This window comes from Prionailurus bengalensis, chromosome E1, assembly GCF_016509475.1.
Source record: "Prionailurus bengalensis isolate Pbe53 chromosome E1, Fcat_Pben_1.1_paternal_pri, whole genome shotgun sequence".
Lineage (NCBI taxonomy): Eukaryota > Metazoa > Chordata > Mammalia > Carnivora > Felidae > Prionailurus > Prionailurus bengalensis.
Genome location: NC_057347.1, coordinates 20,089,642 through 20,114,993, shown reverse-complemented (window position 1 = coordinate 20,114,993; position 25,352 = coordinate 20,089,642). Strand labels below are relative to the sequence as shown.

The 25,352-nt window shown below is 37.7% G+C and overlaps 1 protein-coding gene across 9 annotated transcripts in view; it reads right to left on the bottom strand.

Annotated features, from left to right (window-relative positions):
* The window catches only part of RHOT1 (ras homolog family member T1), a 76,294-nt gene that overhangs the window by 11,893 nt on the left and 39,049 nt on the right, over positions 1-25,352 (bottom strand). For 6 of the 9 annotated variants that reach the window (XR_006297811.1, XM_043583664.1, XM_043583662.1 and 3 more), the window contains 14 exons: positions 24,755-24,863; positions 24,344-24,445; positions 16,161-16,259; positions 15,525-15,633; positions 14,647-14,767; positions 12,378-12,462; positions 11,863-12,008; positions 10,345-10,445; positions 8,166-8,296; positions 7,363-7,446; positions 5,671-5,790; positions 3,311-3,513; positions 2,226-2,321; positions 438-560 (listed from right to left, as the gene is read on the bottom strand). Coding sequence is in view for 8 of the 9 variants with exons in the window: in XM_043583664.1 (XP_043439599.1) it covers positions 438-560; positions 2,226-2,321; positions 3,311-3,513; positions 5,671-5,790; positions 7,363-7,446; positions 8,166-8,296; positions 10,345-10,445; positions 11,863-12,008; positions 12,378-12,462; positions 14,647-14,767; positions 15,525-15,633; positions 16,161-16,259; positions 24,344-24,445; positions 24,755-24,863 (1,629 nt within the window). In the remaining variant the exon portion in view is untranslated. The remainder of the gene's footprint in view (positions 1-437; positions 561-2,225; positions 2,322-3,310; positions 3,514-5,670; positions 5,791-7,362; positions 7,447-8,165; positions 8,297-10,344; positions 10,446-11,862; positions 12,009-12,377; positions 12,463-14,646; positions 14,768-15,524; positions 15,634-16,160; positions 16,260-24,343; positions 24,446-24,754; positions 24,864-25,352) is intronic. The other 3 variants (XM_043583667.1, XM_043583663.1, XM_043583668.1) reach the window with 3 other exon arrangements.

The following is a 25,352-nucleotide window of genomic DNA, read 5'->3' as shown; positions in this document are numbered from 1 at the left end:
GCTCTTTCAAATAAACATTCCAGTACTTATAATAGAGAATTTTTTTTTAAACCCAAGATACTGTTTTCATTACTATGGTTTTAATTAAGTTATATTAGTTGAGCGTAACATGCATAACATTTGGGAACAACGGGTCTGCTCCTTACCACAAAAATCCTAATCTAATTCTACAACTCTCAACCAAAAGATTGTAATCTCCCTATACATATTATCCTCTAATATGAAAAATACTTTAACTTCCTTCATGAAAAAGAAATTCAAAATCTTGTAAGTCCCCTAAAAACACTGTCACCACAGTAAGTATTTTAGTGGAAGTTAGTTGGGCATCAGTTGGCTTGTTGTCTTTGTAGTGAGTAGATGTATAATAAATAGTTATCAACTTTTTTTCTTTTGTATTTTAACAGAATGCCTGGTACCCAGTAAATAAAGTTAAGAACCTGTTAAGAACTGCAGTGAAGATTTTGTTCTTTACAGATTGCAGCAAGTCTGAGTTGAGGAAGTTCTGACAGATGCAAAATGTACACCTGTTGCAGGTGCACATACAGCGTAACCGGGCATGGCTGCGAAAACACACAGAAGGACAGGAGTTGAGTTCTTACTTACAAATATGGCACAAGTCAGGGTGTGCCAACTTAAAAAAAAAAAAAAAAAGATTTAGGCATAAGCAACACTAAGGAAAAGGACAGTGTGGGGCATGCTAAAGTTGTGCAGAATTCCACGTTTACCAAAAATATAATAAACAGCAATAGCTCCCTCCTCCCTCCCTAGAGAAAATCTAAGGAAAATCAGCTAACACTTTTGGCTTTTTTTGGAGGGGGGATGGAATTATTATTACAAGAGTTTTAGTGGAATAAATATGCACAGCAATAGATGGCACCCTCATGTAAATTAATAAAAAGAAAAACCGAGTAAGCCATAGCACCCACCGAAAAGACACAGTTTGCTAGCATTTAAATAACCATTCCCTTCTCCTCCTCCTCCCTCAGCATACACACATGCCTGAAAACCAGGAAGGAGAAGAGCGACAAATACACAAAAGAGTCAAAAGACGAGTATATTCAACCCTGAGGAGATATGAACAACATCGTCTTTAATTCATCAAGCACCTTGGCTCCCAAAGGAAACCAAAGTGCTTCATAAATTTCCACTTGAACAAAATATAGGGTTGATTTCATCTGCTACTAAAACACAGCAGCTGAGTATGACAGTATGAAACTCCGGGTTCAGGTTGTAAAAATCAACAATGGGTTCGATTGATTTTAGAGATGAAATTTAGGGAGACTTTCTGGCTCCTTTCTGGTTGAGTGGAGTGATACTAGTTGGTACAGGCACATGGGGCAACCTATTTCACCTCCGTCCTAACCACCAAAGTAGGGGGTCTTCAATGACCGCTCGGTGGTCAGAGCCACTCAGACACACAAAGCCATCACACCACCCTGAAGAGGCACTGGCGCAGAACCTGCTCAGAAGAGTGCCCCCTGATGAATCAATGCCATCACTTCCTGTAACACCTGAACATTTTTTTTTAAAGGCTTCTCAGTCAAAGGACTGGCCCAATCTGACTTGGCTGAGCTTGTGAGATCTGATGAGACCACATGGCACGGTGGCATGGTTGTGGAGATTAGCAGCATCCCAACAATGCCTAATTCCCAACATGAAGAAAAACAAGAATTAATTTTTTTTAAAAAAACTCTTACAGACTCAAGACATTCCTTTCAAAAACCTGACTTGCGATGATGAACATCTCAAAGCTACTAAGTTGCTGCCAGCTGTCATACTGGAATCCGTCTGTTATTTTATAATTTGACTCTTCAACATACACAGGCTCCACCCACCAAAAAGGAGAGATGCAAAGTATGCTTAGCAACAGGGAGATGCTTCATGAGAAGTAGTTTGGGAGTCACCATCTAAGCAAGTGTCCCTGTATGTACATTTATCATATACACACACATACACACGCACACAAATTGCAGGAAAATGTTTTAAAGATGCAGCTCTGAAAACACTGTCACAGCTATCTACAAGATTAATATAGCGCATTTACATAGTAAAACAAAACCAAATATAAAAAACACCACTGTAATATACAGTTAGGCAATAAGCCGGACCAAGCAGTGCGTTTCTGGATAATTATTAATGTTAATTCTGGCAAGAAAGGAGATCTGGTCATCTATAAGAAAATGTCAACAAAATCCCACAGAAGCCGTAAAGAAAAAGTAACTTACAAAGCAGTTTTTAGAAAGACCCAGATTTTTCTCAAATTCTCTATCCTATCAGGGTTGCCCATGTCTCGGGAGAGTCTGTCTCTGTAATGATCCTCTCTGTAGATAACATACACGAGAGTTTTAAAGCAAAGGTAAAACATAAATAAGGCTTTGTTTATCTTAAAGCAATAGGAATGACTTGTCTTCCAATACAAACAGAATTTCAAGGGTTTGCTGCCTTTTTAAAAACATATTAGTTAACAGAATAGCAGTTAAGTTGACTCTGACTTGAAAAATCTGCACAAATTAACACCTTCTGCAAGACTTCAGTTTATAGCCATGTTTGATTATTACTCTATTTTATATCCTAGTTTTCATAAGAAAATTATTTAGAGACTAAATTAATAATAAATAGATTAAGCTAACGTCCTGAGAAACGCACTGCCTGAAAAACTATCTTGTTACACAACAGAATTATACACACACAGTACTTGAGGAGAATGCCATTAAGAACCATGCACTTCTAAGGCAGTTAGTAAGCTATGAAGATGTCCACAGTTATGTGCTTATGCATATGCATGTATAGATATACAATAAATGTACATAAAATTCATGGCTCATTAACACTTAATGTAAAACATTTATATAGCAGGAATTCCAATCACAACTACTTTTTACAGCACTTAAAAAAGACATTATAGTCTGAACTCAAACATATCTATAATTTAATATAAATTCATATGGAAATGTTCATATGGAAATGTCCTAAAAGCATAAAGCAACATGATGCCAACCCCATTTTATTGCAGTAAGACTTTATTTTTTTAACGCTGGGATTGGGGCCGAGTTTTATTGTACTATCCTATTAAGATAGTAACAGCCTGCTTAAAAATATACAAATACTGTCAGAAGCACTGTTTATGTAATTTTATTATGGCACCCAAACCAAACTCGCATTTATTCAAATTTGTACCTTCTCAGAACAAAGTCTCTTTCTGTTGCTGAACAACTTCTATGCGACAAAAGTTTGCCTTCATGGCTAATAATGGCATGCGATGTTATTATGAACCATGCAACGTGAAAATGATGGCAGAGCAAGTACTTACGGGTACATGGCCATTGTTGTCAATTTAACGAAGATATCTTTACTGGGTGCATCAGCAGTATTGCAAGTGAAGGCTTGTGGTGGAGGCATTTTGTGTTTCCTGCAGAAATCAGCAGGTGAAATACTATAGTCTTGTTTAACTTCATGCAGGTCTGACTTTGCAGCTACGATTAAGCAAGGTATTCTGCTGTCCATGAAGTGTTGCTATGGAATAAAAAATCAAAGGCTGATGACAAATTTAAAAAATCACTAAATTTAATTAAATGTGTACTAAAAATTATCTCTGCCTAGGCAAAGCACAGCTTCAAAGAGAAAGTAAACTAAGAGGCAATGATTGGCAGTGGTCTAGAGCAGTCTCGTAATAAGACCAGGGCCAATTCTCTTAACACTGGTAATAATACAAACCTATAACGATTCTTCAGATTCATTACAATTTGAAAAAATATACATTTTATGAAAAAGATACCATATTTTGAAATGAGAAATCCATCTAAATTCCTCTATCCTAAAGCACACTATTTTCATTTCATACATTTCTGCTTCACAGTTTATTTTTTTTCACTATTTTCATTTTTTATGTACTGCTAGTCCTTAAGCACATGCATTTATAAACTTTTCTGTAGCTTCAAGTTATGTTGGACATAGCCATTTAAAAACACAACACTGAGGGGCATCTGGTGGCTCAGTCTTAAGGTTAAGCATCTGACTTCCGCTCAGGTCATGATCTCGTGGTTCGTGAGTTAGAGCCCCAGGTTGGGCTCTGTGTTGACAGCTTAGAGTCTGGAGCCTGCTTTGGATACTATGTCTGCCTCTCTCTCTCTGCCCCTCCCGAGTTCACATTCTGTCTCTCTCTCTCAAAAATAAGTAAAAACATTAAAAAAAAAAAAAAAAAGCAATTAAAAATATATGTAACACTGACTCTTCCATGTTTTCAGAATTCAAAATCATTATTTTCAATAGCTGCTTAATATTCTGCTCTGTTATTTTATCTTAATTTGGTAAACCACCCCTTATTGTTAGACATCTGGATTATTTCTAGGTTTTTTTAAAAAAATTTTTTTAACGTTTATTTATTACTGAGAGACAGGGAGAGACAGAGCATGAGCATGGGAGGGGCAGAGAGAAGGGGAGACACAGAATCCGAAGCAGGCTCCAGGCTCTGAGCTGTCAGCACAGAGTCCCAACACAGGGCTCAAACTCATGAACCGTGAGATAATGACCTGAGCTGAAGTCAGACACTCAACCGACTGAACCACCCAGGTGCCCCACTGGTTTGTTTTTGTAATGTTTACTTATTTTTGAGAGAGAGACAGAGAGACAGATTGCGAGTAGGGGAGGAACAGAGAAAGAGAGGGAGACACAGAATCCAAAGCAGGCTCCAGGCTCCAGGCTCTGAGCTGTCAGCACAGAGCCCTACACAGGGCTCAAACTCACGAAACGTGAGATCATGACCTGAGCCGAAATCAGAAGCTTAACCCACTGAGCCACCCAGGTGCCCCTCTAGTTTTCTTTTTTTTATTAAAAACAATGCTAGAATAAATTCCTTTATACATATATTTTTTACTCCTATTGCATCTTTGTGATAATCTCAAAGTGACTGAGGACTTTTCAAGCCTCTGGTTATTCCCCTTGCTCTATTATTACTATTGGTATAACTCACTACATATATATATATATATATATATATATATATATATAAAACCCATGTGCATTTCTTTTTTTTTTTTTTTAAGATTTCATTTTTAAGTAATCTCTACACTCAACATGGGGCTCAAACTCACAACACTGAGATCAAGAGTTGCATGCTCTATCGACTTAGCCAGCCAGGCATCCCTCCTTGCATATTCCTAACAGCCAAGAAGACCTTCCATTAATGCAAAGGTTCTTTTTTTTTTTTTCTCAAATGTTTTATTTATCCTTGAAAGAGACAGAGAGACAGAGCATGAGTGGGTGAGGGGCAGAGAGAGAGGGAAACACAGAATCTGAAGCAGACTCCAGGCTCTGAGCTGTCGGCACAGAGTCCGACGCGGGGCCCGAACTCACAAGCCGTGAAATCGTGACCTGCGCCGAAGTCAGACGCCCAACCGACTGAGCCAACCAGGCGCCCCTAATGCAGAGGTTCTTAAGTAGGAACGCCCATCAGAGGCACATGTGGAAAAAAAATTTTATAATACATGTGTCTCAGACTGTACCACCTCAAAATGAAACCAGAACCTGTAGGGATAGGACACAAATATACATATTTTTAAAAGCCCCGCAAGTGATTTTCTTGCATCTCCCTGGTTAGAAAAACATCACATTACAATTCCATTTAACTCCATATAAAGTTAAACTACATTATCGACCAAAAGAACAACAAACCTTAAAAATCCTAGCACAGTATTCAAAGGATTTGGGGTTACTGACGTCATACACCAGGCACACAACATCACAAATGATCTCAGCCTCAGTTAGAAATTCCGATTCTGAGATATCATGCAACTTGTAAAAAGAGAAAGATAATAAACATTAATATCATAACAATGTTTACTTCAAGTCATGTGTTATTACTGCTTGACTTCCAAATAAGAAAGTACTAGTTAAGCATAACTTTTCAGGCTATTTTTAGAGGTGGGAAGTGTAGATAAATAAGTGGCTTCTGATTTTGTGGACTGAAAATGGTAATTAAGATTTTACAGAAGTGAACATTTAGCTAGTGACCAATGTGTGCCAGGAAGGCCCTTTACACACATTCTCTATACAGATTAGACAAGCTATAGAGATTAAGTCAACTGCCCAATATAACACATCTACCAAGTTATCAGACCAAACTTTGAGCTCAGATGTGATTCCAAGTCTCTTCTCTTTTGAACAGACTACAGACCACCTTTTCTCCTCACCAATTAAAAAAAAAAAAAAAGCAAAAACAAAAGCAGAGCAAAAGACTCTTTAAGGTCATTTTGTTTGACTTCACTGCCTACTCTCAATGTTTATTATAAAACCTCTAAAGAAATATCCCACCTATAATATGACAATGATCTAACTAGAGTAAAATTCAGTACTATTGAGTTATATAAGAGAGTGTATCTTTGATGAGAGGAAAGGGGAGATACAGGGTCAGAAGCAATTCAATATATTCCAAATAAAACACTACTATAGCATGGGTATTCAGAGATGTGAAAGATATCAATTTGCAAAGAACAACAGAAGAATAAAAACAGGAAAATTAACAGCCAGCTACATTCACAGAGTACCCAATGAGTAGAACTAAACTTATAGGAGAAGAATGAGAGATAAACCAGGTTTAATAAGAAACTGACAAAGAACTTTTATCATAAAGAGGAAAAACTGTATAAAATTCAATGTGATCATCTGTCTGGCAGAATAAATAATTTCCAAAAAGAAAAAGAAAGGAAATGAACTCTTTCTGGTATCTATTATTTGTTAGGAGCTCCTCATATTAGCTAACTTAGTAAGAAACTCAGGCTCAGAGAGAAAAAGCCACTTGCCTGAGGTCACCCAGCTAATCAATGGTGGACCAGGGCTCCAACCAAAATATGACTGGATCCAAGAAGAACATATAATCTTTTACTACTGTATTTCATAGTATCTTTTCAGTCATATACTTCTTTCATCCGTTTTTTTTGACTAACACATTTGGTAACTATACTCCTCCCTGCTAAATAGATAAAACTCGATTCAGAGTATAGATAAACTACCAAAAGCACCCACAGTAAGTTTTCATATTGATTTCTAGTCAACAGTAAAGGAAGAAACATTTTTTAAAATAAAAGCGGAAGAGGAAAGAGAAATTTTTTGTTGTTGGTTTTACTTTCTATTGTGTATAATACACAATTTAGCACACAAATAGATTTTTACTTATATCTACACCCATGTAATCACCACACACATCAAGGGAATTAAAATTAATTCCAATGAATAAACCAAGTGAAAGAAAAAAAAAATCACAAAAGTTCTAAAAACAGCCACTAAATTAAATCCAATTATGTTTTCAAAGTCATATAAAAATACACCTAATAATTAGTAATCTTTACGTGCCAGAGAATTTCTTACCAACAAGTATTTCTCTTGTCCGTAGACATAAACAGTGTTAATTGCATAGTAGGATTTATGATCATCACGAATTTTCTTCTGTCTCTGAAAACAACCAGAAATCTCAATATTTACAGTAAGCAATTACAGTATCTAGTTTTCACCAACACACACTCTGCATGTACCTGTGAGTGTGTTACAAATAAAAGGGCGTTCCTCCCTAAGCTATGTATTATTTATCCATACAGAGGGGACGTTGATTTTATGTTTCTTAGTTCTTAGGTCTTAAGGTGTTAGCTCTTGGTTCAAAAGATGCATTTGTTCTGCACAAAGTAAAAGCAGGAGCTGAAAAGGAAGTAAACTATACCACTGCCAAGTGCACTGCAGAGCCACCTGCTAGCAATTCTCCTTACACTGTAATTTGGTCCGCCATGAAACTCGTGTGGAAATACATCCATCTCCGTACTCAGGGCAGTAGCCAGAATTAGATACAGTATTCAATTTGATGTATTTACGGTCCATTCACTTCAGGCCAAGCACTGTGTTAGGTGCTTTCACAGATGTATTCTATTTATTTAACCCCCCACCTAAACACTGCTTAGGAAAACAAAAACAAAAACAAAGGATAACTAACAGCAATGAAACCAAGATAAAGCCAGTTCAACAGGATTACTGTTACCCTTAGATTGCACTTTACTAATACATACAAGTTACGGACTGATCTGTAGCAATCATCTAAAAAAGTTAATGGCTATGAAAAAATTACGTAAACTTGTGATGATAAAAATTTGTTGGATAAAGCTCTATTTTCTGAGAACTCTCACCATTAAGTTTCTTCCAAGAAGAGCCTGAAGAACTCCACTCTTCCCACAGTTTTTCATCCCAATTACATTACATCTGAACACATTTCTTTGAGTTTGTTTTTTCTGAAGGTCTATCTTTTTATCTCTTGTTACTGAAAAGAAAAAAAAAAACCTAATTATGTACCACTTAGACTCACTAAGCCCCCATTTCACATTCTGCAAAATATGGTACTGCTATCTATCATTTTTATGAAGTGTATGATTAATAAACATACTGTGCAACAGTCAAGCTGTATGGGAAATAAAGCACTAAATATAATACAGAAGGGCTTCACTTAGTGGAAAAGATGCATTTCTGAAAGTTGGCTCTAAAGTGATATTTATTTCATCATAAAATAAGTAGTACATGTTCATAAGGAAAATGATATCCAAAAAAACAAATGAAAATTACAGTGAATACAGCCAACATTATATCCCATCTATTTTTTTTCTATGATAAATGACTGTTATAACAAATGACAAATTAAGAGATGCTTTCTCCATCTCTGCTTTCTCTTTTGAATCTATAAACAAGAAAGGAATATGCACTCTGGGCTTAAGTGGCCTTCCCAGTATAAATGTGTAAAAGAGGAAGGCCAGATAGCAATGCTCCAACGGCAGAGCAACTGTGAATCTCTTCCAGAGGCAAAGAGACTTCCTTAAGCTGTACTCAAAAGTTCAACTCTAACAAAGCTCACCAGAGGCATTATTTAGAGTAGCCCCAAACTGAAAATGATACAACACTCACTCCCCCACACACACACTCCAATTAGGGGCTAGTTAAATAAGTATTACAACATCCATATTATGGTGCATTATTTAACATTAAAGATTTATAGAGGTATACATATTAATACAGAAACATGTCCCCAATATTTTGTTAAGTGAAAGAACCTCATGCTAGCTAGCAAGTAGCTCCTTGCTCTTTGGTGCTGAATTAAATAACATTTAACTGGTTAACTACTTTTTTTTTTTTTTTAAGTTTATTTATTTTGAGAGAGAGAGAGAGAGAGAGGGAATACAGGTGGGGGAGGGGCAGACAGTAAGGGGGAGAGAGAGAAGCCCAAGGAGGCTCCGTACTGTCAGCGCAGAACCAGATGTGGGGCTCGAACTCACAAACCATTGGGATTATGACTTGAGCCTAAATCAAGAGTCTGACACTTAACTGACTAAGCCACCCAGGGGCCCCTGGTTAACTATTTTTTTTTTTAATGTTTTTATTTATTTTTGAGACAGAGAGAGAGAGAGTGCGAGCAGGGGAGGGGCAGAGAGAGAGGGAGACACAGAATCCGAAGCAGGCTCCAGGCTCTGAGCTGTCAGCACAGAGCCTGACATGGGGCTCGAACTCACAGACTGTGAGATCATGACCTGAGCTGAAGTCAGACGCTTAACCGACTGAGCCACCCAGGCGCCCCCCGGTTAACTACTTTAAAGGGTACCTGCTTTGTCGATTTAAGATTGGTTGTCTTCTTGTGCTGGAACTTCCTCCTGTAAGATATGGCATGTCCCCCCACCAATTAGGAAATAAGAAAATCTTGAGGGGTGAACTAGCCACGTGGAGCCTGCCTGGGATTCTCCCTGTCTCCCTTTCTCTCTGCCCCTCCCTGCTCATGCTCTCTCTCTCTCTCAAAATACATAAACTTAAAAAAAGAAAAAGAAAGAAGAAAATCTCGAAACAATCAGTTCCCTAACTTGTTATATCTGTTCCTATGGTATTCTTTAAGTGGAGCACACTGCTTAGCAAGAATTACAAAGTCTGTGAAAGATTTACTAATGTAGAAAATGGTTACAAAACCACAAGTTACACAATTAGTTCAATATCAGGATTACATGTTAATAGGTACAGTCTTTAATGTCTACAGAAAATTAAAACACAAGATAAACTGGCACATTACAATACACTTAATGCCCACAGCCCTCCCTGATTTTCCTCAGTGGAGTATCCTCAGGGGGAAACTAGAAGGAAAACCTCTACCCTTTCTTTTTTGATAAACAATAAAATCTAGACTCTCAACTCAAATGACCAAATGGCAGGGAGAACAAACAGAGTGCAGACAGGGAAGACTAACGAAGATGAGTTTATTTTCACTCTTTTCACACATGAAACCGGAAGAGTAAATAACGTTTCTAAGCACGGAGTGAGTAGTATCCAAATACGCACCTGTAATGGCTGAAGCTTGGGACTCTTGCTCCGTCAATATTGAATAGCCTAGATAGCCCAAATACTCCAGACAGCGCTGGACGTCTAAATAGGTCGTGAGCCTAGGAAAGGGAAGAGGTGAAGATCAGAAAAATTCCTAAATGAACATTTACAGAAAAAAAAAAAAAAACAAAACCCAACAGCTTAAATATCTTATCACCAGACCCAGATAATTTTTGTCAGACTCCTTTAATTTCCCATGTGCCCAACCACAGGTTTCCCCGCACTGACATTCTCAAGGCAGAGAAGAGAGGGAGGGAACGCAAGATTGGCAGGGGTAGAATGGGATTCCTGTATCTACACACAGATGAGCAGTGAGATGCTGGTAAAATCTAGGGCAAGGATATTTTACATTATCTGCTTCCCAAGTTACACAGCATATTGCAAATACTGGCTGGTTGAGGATTTGATAATTAAATCCGAAGAGGTTTGCAAAGGGTGCAAAAATAACTGAAAGGCACTTGAAATTAGCCCTTTTTGTGATGTGGGAAAAGAACAGGTCCTGGTGTTGAGAAATTTAGTCTCACCAAGGTTAAAGTAATAATGTCATCATGCATGACCAGAGGATGTCCTTAGTACCCTACATACAATGTCAACTACACTGTAAACAGACTGTAGATAAACCCTCATTAAAAAGTGCGTCAAGGGGCACCTGGGTGGCTCAGTCGGTTAAGCGTCCGACTTCAGCTCAGGTCATGATCTCATAGTCCGTGAGTTCGAGCCCGCATCGGGCCCTGTGCTGACAGCTCAGAGCCTGGAGCCTGCTTTGGATTCTGTGTCTCCCTCTCTCTCTGCCCTTTCCAGCTCATGCTCTCTCTCAAAAATGAATAAATGTTTAAAAAAAAAAAGTGGGTTAAAACAAACAACAAAGGGGCGCCTGGGTGGCTCAACTGGTTGAGCATGCAGCTTTCGAGTTCAGATTAGGTCATGGTCTCATGATTCGTGGGATTGAGCTTTGACTTGGGCTCTGCACTGAGAGTACAGAGCCTGCTTGGGATTCTCTCTCTCCCTCCTCTCTGCCCCTTCCCAACTTGCATGCACATGGGCACTCTCTCACAATAAATAAACACTTAAAAAAATAAAGAAAAATAAAAACAACCAACCAAAAAACCCTCAAAATTAAGTCTTCACTGTCAAGTAAAACATGCTCTCCCCATATTCTGGAAGTGTAAGAATTGTGTAATAGCAGTGAGATTTCCAGTTCCCTTAATCAAAAAGTATGACAATCTAGTTCAATTTTGATGTAAGACTTATTACTGCTTCCCTGTACATCAACCAAAAGCAAACACATCCCTTCCTGATAAATTGACAGAACGTCTAAAGTTCATCTTAGACACTGCATCAGCACTATAAATCCTGCTTACAGTTATGACTGAAGCATTTCGTAAGACCTGACAAATTTACAAAATGATGAATGTGACGCATCATAATTTTAAGCGAGCTGTAACTCTAGAGGAGATAGGTGAGCTCTGTACTCACGTCCACTGGGAAAGAAATCCCTGGTAGGTTATCCAGCCTCTTTCATTTGTACAAACTGTGTTATTCACATCTGGCCCCCACGGTATGTAAGGGAAAACTTTAAACAAATCTTTAAGCTCATCAGGTGACAGAGCACAGTCTCTATCCTGAAGATACATAAGGAAGTACACAAAATGTTTAGGTATGTAAGAGAATAACTCCCAAACATAAGAACCCCCAGTCTAATAAAGCTGTGCTTCTAAAAACAAATGGAATTTTACATTTTATCAAGAAAATTCCTCTCACGTACATAAGAAAACCTATACAAGAGTCTATTAGAATCTAGACTTTTTCATCTTGAGAAAATAATAAAAGTAAATAAATAAAAGAAGGTATTTTTGTTAGTCTAACTTAACAAGTTTGAGCAATTCTTGGCTATGTGACATGAGCATCCCATAGCTAAGGAAACAGAGTTAAATCATTTACAGAAAAGTATTTTATTACAAATCATGGAAAACTGCAGCTAAAAAGCTTACCAAATCATGCTTGTCAAAGGTGCTTTGGAGAAACAAATATGCGTGATGATTTAATTCAGTAGTACAATCAGGAGGTATTTTTAGCCTGTAAATAAAAAAATTTTAAGAGTAAAATAGATCATTAACCAAACATTACAATTTAACTTAAGAAATGAATATAAAACTGCAACAAGTCTTTTTGTGGGATGATCGCATTTATAAAGTATCTTTGTTGAAGCCATTTATTTAGACTTTCCCAGGGTAAGTCAACGGAGTGGGATGGCAATCCTCAGAAGAGCCATGATCATGTTCACTCTGAGCTAACACAAAGTTTCTCAAATTTCTGAAGGGCAGGTTGAAATAAAAATTTTACAAGTAACACTGATTACACTGTAACGGGTTTGTTCTTCCCATAAACAAATTTTAAGTCATAACTGTTGCTTATGTCAACATTGTAATGAGTTAAAAATGATGTGAGGAGGTAATTATTTCTGCCTGATTTGACCTTTAAACATCTGAAGTTCAGTTCAATCAAATGCACTGAGCTAGGTACTAGGGACACAAAAACACGACAGGCTCCCTACCTCTACGGAACCCACATTCAAGTGGGAGACAGATCACAGACAACCTCACTGTTGCAACAGAACGAGGCGAGTGGTGGATATGGGTAAGCCAAGGATGCTAGGGGAACCCACACTAGAGGGGACATCTCTGGCCCGGGGATGGGAAGGTGATGTGTTGGGAGACATCATCACCTGAATGGTGATTTGAAGGATAAAAGCTAGTAAGTAGAGTAAGGGAGAGAGAGGCAGCAAGTGAGACTACCTGGGCAAAAGCCTGGAGTACGAAACAACAGATGATTGGGGAACTAAAAATAGCTTAGTGTTTACTTCTAGAATGAAGGCAGGGAGTGAGCATGAGCACAGCAGACCATGAATGACCTTGTATAACATGTTAAGAAGCTTGAGCTTTATCCTGGCTCAAAGAGAAGTGACATGGGCAAATCTGTATTTATAAATCTATTAATCTAGCAGCAGTATGAAGGACAGAAGGAGATAGTTTAGTAAGAAGGCTAGAAAGATTCAAGTGGTGGCTTTACAGGGCTATTCTACAGAAAACGAAAGGCAAAGAGCCTAAAGAAATTGAGAAGATATTAGTGTGAACCACAAAGCCATTAGCAATGGCATTTTCTTACTGTCATGCTTAAGAAAGCAGTAAGCAATCTCCTGTAAAATTTATCTACCCATGTTAATGGCACAGAAAACTTGACAAAAGATCCCGGGACAAATTCATTCATTCAATAGATTTTTATTGAAAAATCTGGGAAATTACTTGAGCCAAGATTTACTAACTTTGACAAGAGAAGTTCCAACTTAGACCTAATGGACCAGGAATCCAGTTTGAAAGAACTTTGCTTTCTTGATGAGAAATGAAAAAAACAAAAATCTTTCTGAATCCTTACATAGAGAGCGAGGGGTGCTATGCTAAAATAAAAAGGGACAATATGAAGACAATGTGCCACAGGGGGAAAAAAAAAAAAAGAGAGAGAGAGAAAGGCTAAAGACCCAAAAGGCTAGATCTTAGGACATCACTTCCCTGAAAAGCCCACCTCCCTAGGGCACAGGAAAGGCAACCAATGGTAAGGCAGTCTCCTGTTTTAGGTGACACTGGTCTGTTTTTTAACAAACGCAACTTACACATAGCATTATCTACCGGAATATAACTACAAACAGGCTGGCTATTTAGGAAAAATACTTTTTTTACCCTGAGCTAAGAAAAGGCCATAAAACTTAGAAGAAGGACCAATGAAAATAAGTGAAATAATAGACTCTGACCTCTTGACTCCAAATGAAAGTTTGTCCAGCACCTGTGATCTCCTTCCATAGTAAGATGAATTAAAAAAAAGATACTTATATTCTCCATGAGAAGAAGAGGAAAAGTTTATGCCATGCTATAAATCAGGGGCTCTCAAGTGGGGGTGATTTCACTCCTGAAGGAACATTTGGTAATTTCTAGAGACAACAGACATTTTCAGTAGTCACAACTGGGGGAGGAGGTGTTACTGGCAACTATGGATGTGCTAAATATTCTATAATGCACAGGGCAGACTCTATAACAAAGAACTGTCTAGTCCAACATGTCAATAGTGCCAAGGTTGACAAACCCTGCTGTAAACCTCTCTATAAATCTAAATTAGTCCTGAGTAGCTCAAAGCCTATCTAAACTGTGCACTAAATAAAACTTAAAATACTTGGCAAGCAAAATTAATTAGAAGGCCAAAGGTACGTACAAGGGGAATAAATATTCAGGTGTCAAATCCAGATCATCATCATAACCAAATCGTCGAAGCACAGTCCAAGTAGTTTCATGTCTCCCTCTCTGGATAAAAAGTGTGTGTAAAAAAAGAAAACCTGAAATAAAATGAATTAGTAAGTACGGCTGATGTGAACAAGGGTACAAAGTCACATGGGAGAAAAGCACGTAACTCATAATGGCAAGAGTTAGATCCATGAAAACATGCATAAAGCTTTGCATATGGAAGGTCAAATCAAAATGCAGTTTGCAAGTCTCTGAATGAAACACAACAGATTTCAGAATCATTTCACATACATCCATGTCAACAAGAGATGCCAATGGATAAAAGAGCCAAAAATGAATCCTAAGGAATACATCGACATTCACAGTTATATGATAAAAATAAACGGAAGTCATTTTATTGCTCTTTGAACTTATTTCTGTAATGGAAAACTATGGTTTTCAATTTTGTTTCTTATTTCACTGAGGCTCCAGAATACATTCCACAAGGAACATTTTCTACTCAGTAAATATGACTGGTAGACAAAATGTCTTCCCTAAAAATAATTTCTATCCAAAAGATGCCTTTAAGTAGTAAGAATTTTAAGATAAATTTGTTTGTCCCAGAAATCTCTGTCCATCAGATGGACCTCCGCATTCCTAAGAACCAAGAAATTCCCCCACCTCTAATTTATGCTGACAGTAAGGATGATTATCCCCACCAATGGCCTGTCTCTTCTGAGTATCCAAGTTAGATTTCAGGCATATCAGTAAATACTAACATTTCCTTAAAGTATACACAATGCTATAAAGACCTTCACCTTCTGCCAAAGTTTGAAAAGGTTAAAAGGGGGAAAAATACCATTCACCCACCTTTCAATGTCAATCCACTATCAGCCACACCATCACTTATGTGTTTTCGGACTACATTCTTGACATCTTCCAGAGCTTGGGGAGCTAATGGAGTGTTGAAACAAATTCTCTAGCAAAAAATGTAAAAATGAATTTAAAAACAAAATAGCATTAAAACCACAAACCATATAGAACGTTAATCTACCAAACAATATTAAATCAGTTGTAACCAAAAGAATCAAATTCTAAATTAGGATAATCTCCACCTTGCCTTATTTATTTAAAACCTATCATACACAGAAGGAAAGAAACCTTCCATACTCTTTCCATTGTGTTTCTTATACAGAGTTTTCTGTGTACCCATGTTATACAAACCAAGAAAGAAAAAAATAATTCAGAGTTCAGATTTCACATCATCTTTAATACACCCACTGTATACCATGAAATGACAATGTCAAGGAGTCCCCTCAATTCCTATGCATAGGAGAGCTTTATACCTCAGGTAAAGACTGAAATAGCTTGATGTGAAAGAGTTTTACGTGAAAGAGACACGTTTATCAACATAACATTACTGAAGCCAGTAAGTTTTTTTATAGCTTTTCTCATCAACCCCCCCCCCCACCCCAAGATAGAGAAATGCCTGAAGAATAGGGCTACCTGAAAGAAGTTGAGTTCAGCATCATTGAGAGTGCCATCATTATCTTGATCAGATATTTTAAATATACGGGTGAGGGCTTTTATACAGGCTGGTTTCATCTAAACGTCATTAAGAAAAGAAACAATTATGTTAACTAAAATAGTTGGGATTTCAGAGGTACAGTGTTCGACTCCTGATTTTGGCTTATGTCATGATCTCGCATTTCACGGGTTCAAGGCCTGCATCAGGCTCCACGCTGACAGCACTGAGCCTGCTTGAGATTCTCTCTCTCCCTCTCTCTCAAAATAAACAGACAAAAAAAAAAAATAGCTGGGGGGCACCTGGGTGGTTCAGTCAGTTAAGCATCTCACTTTAGCTCAGGTGAAAATCTCAGTTTGTGAGTTTGAGCCCCATATCCGGCTCTCTGCTATCAGCACAGAACCAGCTTTGGATCCTCTGTCCCCCTCTCCCTGCCCCTCTAGTTCTCTTTCTCTCTCAAAATAAATAAATAAAATTTAAAAAATTAAATGAAATAAAAAATAGTTGGGATTACAAAATACGAATTTCATAAGCAATGTTAATAGTTCTGATTGTTTTCACTATCAAACATATAACATCAAATACAACATGAAAAATGAACTGAAGCAAAACCATTAACTTTTATTTTTTATTTTATTTAAAAAAATTTTTTTTCTTTAATGTTTATTTACTTTTGAGACAGAGGGAGACAGAGTGTGAGTGGGGGAGGGGCAGAGAGAGAGGAAGACACAAAATCTGAAGCAGGCTCCAGGCTCTGAGCTGTCAGCACAGAGTCCGACGCGGGGCTTGAACTCACGGACTGCAAGATCATGACCTGAGCCGGTCGGACATTCAACCGACTGAGTCACCCAGGCGCCCCTAAACCACTAACTTTTATACTCAAAACCTTTTTAAGTAAATGAGGCACTATTTACTTAGACCAATATACACAGTGGTCAAATTCTGCCCCTCATGACCACAAATTCTCCAAGGATAAGCAAAAAAGAAGTTCATCTTTAGAGAAGATTTATTTTTCCAGTCATATAGAAAAGAAATATTTATTTATGCCCTCTTTTGTTTCATAAAGACTTTGAATTGACTGGGGTGCCTGGGTGGCTCAGTCAGATAAGCATCTGACTCTTGGTTTCGGCTTGGGTCATGTCACAGTTCGTGGGATGGAGCCCCACATCTGACTCTGCACTGACAGCATGGAGCCCACTTGGGATTCTCTCTCCATCTCTCTCTCTGCTTCTCCCCTGCTGTCTCTCTCTCTTTCTCAGAATAAATAAATAAATAAATAAATAAATAAATAAATAAATACTAATTAAACAAAAGAATTTCGGGGCGCCTGGGTGGCTCAGTTGGTTAAGCGTCTGACTTCGGGTCAGGTCATGATCTCCTGGTTCATGGGTTCGAGCCCCACATTGGGTTCTTTGCTGACAGCTCAGAGCATGGAGCCTGCTTCAGATTCTGTGTCTCCCTCTTCCTCTGCCCTTCTCCTGCTCGCACTCTGTCTCTCTCTCTCACTCAAAAGTAAAATAAACATTAAAAAAATTTTTTTAATAAAAAATAAAAAGAAAGAATATGAAGTCACTTATCAGGGCTTTCCTTCCCAACTTCTGATTTTTCCCCACAACTTTACTGAGGTATAACCAATTTCTGATTTTTGACCAATCTTCTGGTAGAAGAATGGGACTAAAGTTTTGGTCACACTTGTGTGTGTGTGTATGTGTGTGTGTATCAAAGTTGGGAATTAAGTGTACTTATTCACAAACAGGTGGCAAAACAGCACTGGTTAGAAGCATAAAGGCTTTTATTAACTTCCTCTTACCAGAATTACATTTAAAATAGAATCTTGCCTTTTGTGACTCTGTAAAACTTTTATAAGTAATGTTGCTAGAGACATATTTTGACAACTTCCTTAATTTTGTTTTAGGATTTATAATGGATAGAACAAATACTTTACTATTTAAAAATAAGGCCCACAGGCTTCTAATTTGTATAATTGCTGTAAGAAAAGCACTGTCAACAATTTTGAGAAAATGGAACTTTCAGGAAGATCTCTAAACGTTGTGTTAACCCGGAAGGAGATCTCTTATGGACAGTCTGAATCTGAGAAATGAAGATGGCAAGGTGAGGAAATGTGTACTTATTAACTGCAATCATGCTATCCAGAACAAACAGTAATGATGAGTTTTGATCATGCTATCAAACTCAAATGCAGAAAAGAAATTCTTTTAAAAATAGGAAACGGGGCACTTGGGTGGCTCAGTTGGTTGAGCATTCGACTTCAGCTCAGGTCACGATCTCACAGTTCGTGGGTTCGAGCCCCGTGTTGAGTTCTGTGCTGACAGCTCAGACCCTGGAGCCTGCTTTGGATTCTGTGTCTCTCTCTTTCTCTGCCCCTCCTCCACTCATATTCATTCTCTCTCTTTCTCTCTCTCTCTCAAAGCGAATAAACACATTAACCAAAAATTTTTTAAAAATAAATAAAAATAAAAATAGAAAACAGATGGAGTGCCTGGGTGGCTCAGTTGGTTGAGCATCTGACTTTGATTTTGGCTCAGGTCATGATCCCAAGGTTGAGGGATTGAGCCCCACATTAGGCTCCGAGCTGAGCACAGAGCCTGCTTAAGATTCTCTCTCTCCCTAGCTCCCGCACGCTCACTCTCTTAAAAAAGAAAAAAAAAAAAAAAAAAAAGGAAACAGTTTTCTTCCCAAGCATATATAGACAACGCTTCTTTTTTTTGTTTTAAACAGGGTCTCTACGGGGCAGCTGGGTGGCTTTCATGAATCTCACAGTTGGTGAGTTCGAGCCCTGCGTTGGGCTCTGTGCTGACAGCTCAGAGCCTGGAGCCTGCTTTGGATTCTGTGTCTCCCTCTCTCTCTGCACCTCCCCCACTCATGCTGTCTCTCTCTCTCTCTCTCTCTATCAAATGTATAAATAAACATTAAAAAAAATAGGGTCTTTAGGAGAGCAATTTAATATGAGAAAAAGATAAAACCTAAGATATAAAGAGATTATAAAGAACTGAGAAAAGTTAAGTAAAAAATTTAGAAAGCATTCATAGGACTTCCTCTGTAAGCATACTAAATGAGCCATACCTAGAACATCTACAATCATGGGTGAGTTTTTACTTAAAATGGTAAGATATAACTTCTATAAATGTGATCCTAATATTAGATACTCAAAATTAATAAAGTACATAATAACCTAAATGTTTAAAAAAAGTAGCAATACCTAGAAAGATGTAAAAAACAGAAAAGTAACTTTTTATTTTGTTTTTCCTCACATCATAAAAAGCTACATTAAAAAAAGGTAATTTGGAGAAAAATAAAATGATGCATTTTTCATTAAAATTTGAAATCCATCAGAAACTAAAGCGGTCTAAGGTATTTGCTCAATACAATATTTAAATAATAACTACCTTAAAATATAAGCCAAAATATGACTATGCTTACAAGGTATTAAAAATTGTATTCAATAAAGCTGTAAAAATTTTTTACAATAAAAATATTCAGTTTGCATATAAGTAATTGAAACCCTCACACAGTAAACATTATTATTATACAAGTCACATCTTCTTCATTATTAGCTAAGTAGAGGATTCCGTGGGCCATACAGAGTCCATCATCACTGGAATTATTTTTGAATTAATAATCAGGCTTTAATTTTGAATTTTTTTTTTGATGATTCCACCTCAAATCTGCGTTAAAAGTTTATTATTTTGGGGGCCCCTGGCTGGCTCAGTCGATAGAGCACGCAACCCTTAATCTCAGGATCGTGAGTTTGAGCCTCGCATTGGGTATAGACCTTACTTAAAAAAAAAAAAAAGTTATTGTTGTGTAAATAAAAGGTTCTGGTACAAGCTTAGACACTAAACTTATACTTGTCTAAAACAAGGTTTAGTCTCTAAAAGTTACAGAGTTTAGGTCAGGTAGGTCCACCTGAGAAACAAAGAACAGATGGTGGTAGGTGTTTTACTTTTATGGGACCAGGGGAAGGACAGGGGCGATTAGCAGATTAGGAGAACTAAAAATAGGCCTAGGGAAAAAGTAGCAGTTAAAGCACTGAGAACAAACTAGGAGAGGGGATTTAATGTACCACTGGGCCTGGGCCTCAGGTAAATCTCCACCGGATGAGACTGTTTCCCAAATTTCCTTGATCACAGGATGTGGTACCTGGCAGAATCACAATGGAACTGGTGTTTGTAACAAGTGTGCCTAGTGACTATTATGAAGCAAATCAAGTAAATACTGGACTAAGAATAAATTAGAAAGAAGCATTCCAATTATGGAACAAGAAATCAGGATTAAGGAAGAGTAAATCAGGGTCGGATTAAGGGATAACTCAGATTAATTACTAATACCAGGGGTCAGCATTCTTCTGTGAAGAGGCACATAACAAATGTTTTAGGCTTTGGGGGCCAACAGGCAAAATCAAGAAGATCATGCAGGTATAAGGGAGAATCAAATTTCCACAAAGGTTTAATTGACAGAATTCAAAATGTAATAATAATGGAGTATAAGTTTGCTATATAGATATACTAATAAAAAAATGGAATTCTTTTTGGAGGAGTAACATTTCGCTTAATTAGGGTTCAAAATTAGTGTTCTCTATCGTGAAAACTGAACATGTTCGTCTGTTAATGCTGATCTGTAATGAGATTTTACATATTTCCTCTTTGAAAAATCATTTTGTGGATACATGCAGACAATACTGACACACATCCGTAAACATGTAATTTTAATCAACCACATTCACTGCTTGGAAGGCGTTTATAAAATCAGATTCTTTTCTTGACATCTGCCTGTTAGCATGTCATTACACTGTAGATTAGCCAGTCCCAATTGAAGGTTAGGGGAAGGGGCTCCAGTGTACAGTCAGATGGGTTACAAAACAGGAAACTTCCTTCACGTTTTCATCACAGTCCCCCGAAAACCGATGCTGGAACTGTGGTCTGAGCTCAGAAAACATATCTGCTTTGACATCTAAAACTCCAACTGTTTCTTCTCCTGTTTTGGCGTGATAGGGATGCACCGGCAATAAAAAAATGAAGTGCTATGGTACTGTGGCACACATGGGACTCAGGCCATCGAGTTCCACCTGTTCAGTGCGCTCAGCAGTCCGCCAAGCAGATGAGGAGTGACAAGTACCCACACCCGGGCCCCGCTGCAACTGGTCAACTCTGCCTTTGCAGCACAAAAGCAGTCACGGACAAACATAAAGGAATGAGCGCGGCTGGGATTTTTTTTGGATTTTTTTTTTTTCAGTCATTGAAAAATGTGTAATATCTATATTCTTGGCTCACAGGCTATATAAAAATTGGTGGCAGGCCAAATTAGGTCAAAGTCAGCAACCACTCACCTATACTATAAACTTTTACTGGAAAAAAATCTACAACTTTTGATTTCTTGAAAGTCAACAATAAAAAGGCAGCACCAAAAAAAAAAAAAAAAAAAAAAAGCAACTCAATTAAGATATGAGCAAAAGACTTTGTCATTTCTCCATATACAAGTAGCCAATAAGCACATGTTCAACATCATTAGCCATCAGGGAAATGCAAATCAAAATGCCAACAACCACTAGGGTGGCTATAACAAACCACTAAAAAAAAATAAAAAGGATTGGTATGGCAAAGATGTGGAGAGATTGCAACCTGCCATTCAGTTTGGTGATTCCTCAATAAACTAAACAGAACTACCATGTAACCTAACAATTCCACTGCTAATATGCACTCAAAAGAAATGAAAACAAGTATTCAAACTTTTGTATGAATGTTAACAACCGCTCTATCCACTATAATCAAAAAGTGGAAAAAACCCAAACGCTAATCAACAGATGAATGAATAAACAAAATGTGGAATATCCATACAAGGAAATATTATTTGTCCATAAAAAGAAATGAAATACTGATCCACGCTACAACATGGATGTATGTTGAAAACACGTGAAGTGAAAGAAGCCAGACGCAAAACACTACCTATTGCGTGATTCCATTTAAAATGTCCAGAATTGGCAAATCCATAGAGATAAAAAGTAGATTAGTGGTTGCCAAAGGTTGGGGAAAGGGGGAATGGTAGTAACTGCTAATGGGTACATCCCTTCTTGGGATGGTGAAATGTTCTGGAATTAGATAATGGTGACAGATGTATAAATGTGAATGAATATACTAGCAATCACTAATCTGTATGCTTTATTTTTAATGTTTATTTATTTATTTTTAAGAGAGAGAGTACATGCAAGAGGGGTAAGGGGTAGAGAGAGAATCCCGAGCAGGCTCTGTACTGTCAGTGCAGAGCCCAATACAGGGAATAATCCCAGAAATCAACCATGAGATCATGACTGAGCCAAAATCAAGAGTCAGGTGTTTAACTGACTGAGCCACCCAGGCACCCCAAACTGTACACTTAAAGGGTGAATTTTAAGGTATGTGAGTTATATCTCAATAAAAGTTAATTTTAGGGTCACCTGGGTGGCTCAGTCGGTTGAGCATCCAACTTTGGCTCAGGTCATGATCTCGCGGTCCATGGGTTCAAGCCACACATCAGGCTCTGTGCTGACAGCTCAGAGCCTGGAGCCTGTTTCAGATTCTGTGTCTCCCTCTCCTCTGCCCCTCCCCCACTTGCACTCTGTCTCTCTCTGTCTCAAAAATAAATAAACATTAAAAAAAATAAAAGTTAATTTTAAAAGTCTATGGTATGGGAATGTAAGCTGGTGCAGCCACTCTGGAAAACAGTATGGAGGTTCCTCAAAAAACTAAAAATAGAACTACCCTACCAGCCAGCAATTACACTACTAGGCATTTATCCAAGGGATACAGGTGTGCTGTTTTGTTTTTTTTTTTTTTAAGGCTTATTTATTTCTGAGACAGAGAGAGACAGAGCATGAGTGGGGGAGAGGCAGAGAGGGAGGGAGACACAGAATCTGAAGCAGGCTCCAGGCTCTGAGCTGTCTGCACAGAGCCAGACGTGGGGTCTGAACTCACCAACTGTGAGATCATGACCTGAGCCGAAGTCAGTTGCTCAACCGACTGAACCACCCAGGCACCCCAGACAGGTATGCTATTTCGAAGGGACACATGCACCCTATGTTTATAGCAACACTATCAACAACAGCCAAAGTATGGAAAGAGCCCAAACGTCCATTGATGGATGAATGGATAAAGATGTGGTATATATATACAATGGAGTACTACTCGGCAATCAAAAAGAATGAAATCTTGCCATTTGCAACTATGCGGATGGAACTGGAGGGTATTATGCTAAGTGAAATTAGTCAGGGAGAGACAAAAATCCTATGACTTCACTCATATGAGGACTTTAAGAGACAAAAACAGATGAACATAGGGAAGGGAAACAAAAACAATATAAAAACAGGGAGGGGAACAAAACAGAAAAGACTCATAAATACAGAGAACAAACTGAGGGTTACGAGAGGGGTTGTGGGAGGGGGGATGGGCTAAATGGGTAAGGGCCACTAAGGAATCTACTCATGAAATCACTGTTGCACTATATGCTAACTAATTTGGATGTAAATTTAAAATAATTAAAAATAAAATTAAAAAGAAAAAAAAGAAAAAAGAAAAAAAAAGTCTATGGCAAATAGCTACAGAGGATTAAGAGCACACTTATGATGAGCCCTGAGTAATATACAGAACTGTAGAATCACTATATTGTACACCTAAAATTAATACAACATTGTATGTTAATTATACTGGAATTAAAAAACAATTTTTTAAAAAGACAAAGAAAAAAGTCTATGGAAAATATTGTTAAATTTTAGATATTACTGTGTTTCTTAGCTATGAAACAAAAAGGAGTATTCGAGTTGTATTACATGCTGTACCTATGTCAAATTACCACACAAGGCTTTCGTTTGTATGTGTTTTTAAGTTTGTGAACTTTATCCAAGCAAAGCAAGTAGACCATTACTTAAGTCTTTGGACTTTCTGCTGTTATTGTTGCCAATTCTTTGGTTTGTTTTAAGGGCATCTCCTGAAATACTATTTGATCTGGAATGTTATTCACAGTATTTAACATGAATGCCTTTGAAGTACCTAGAAAATGTAACTGTTCAGCAGTTCAGAAGAAGACTTAAGAGTTACTAAAAAATCATCACTACTAGAGTTACCACCTACACATTCCAGCCCCTACTAACATAGCCTGGGGGTGATGGGGTTACCTCCTTCTCCTCTGGGCAGTACAGAGGCCCTGTAGGATGCAGAACAGCTTTCTGTGCATAATAAAAGAGCTCTGATATATTCTTCAGGTTTTTTGCTGAACACTGAAAAGAAAGTTAAAAATTTTATACTCTGAAAGCAGTTATGGGAGTTAAAGACAATTTTTAATCAATATAAAGTAATAATAAGATTGCCTGAAGAAACTGAAAAATACATCTTTCTTTGCTGATAATCACAACAGTAATGTCTACAAGAACACAGCGGCCATCTCCAAGTCATCTGTTTTATCTGGTTTACATGACTTCACAAACAGCAGGTAATTTACTCCATCCCCTACCTTCCCACATCTGATTTTAAACCTCAGTTTAGTGAGAATTCACTAGTAAATTTCAAAATCAAACGGTAACGCATACCTCCACACAGGTTTCTATTTCTGTGTACTGGTTCATAATGGGAAGGATGGTCTCCATACTACTGTATTCCACCAGGTCGGATTTGTTCCCAACCAGTATCAAAGGCAGCCTGAAACAAAGAGGATATGTTGTAACAATAAGGAAGGCAAAAGACCTTAAATATCCATTTTAAAGTACATAAACTCATTCTAACTAATAAGCTTTACTTAATCCCCCCCAACACGAACCTTCTACTGTAGTCTGCTCTAGTCCCCTAGAGAGCATGTTCATATTCAACAAGTATTTACTCAGTACTTTTTTTTCAAAAATCTTTAGGTTCATTTATCTTCTTTAGTAAATTCTACACCCAACTCACAACCCTGAGATTAAGAGTCACGAGCTCTTCCAACTGAACCATCCAGGTGCTGAGTACTTATTAAAAGCCAGGTACCATTCTAAGCATTCAGGATATAAGATAGACAAAGTCCCTGCCCATTCTAATAGCGAAAATCAGAAAATGGACAATAAGCAAATAAACAATATACTTCCAATTCTGTAAGTGCTATGAAGAAAATAAACAGGGGAATATGGGACAGAGTAATTGAAGGGGGCTAATTAT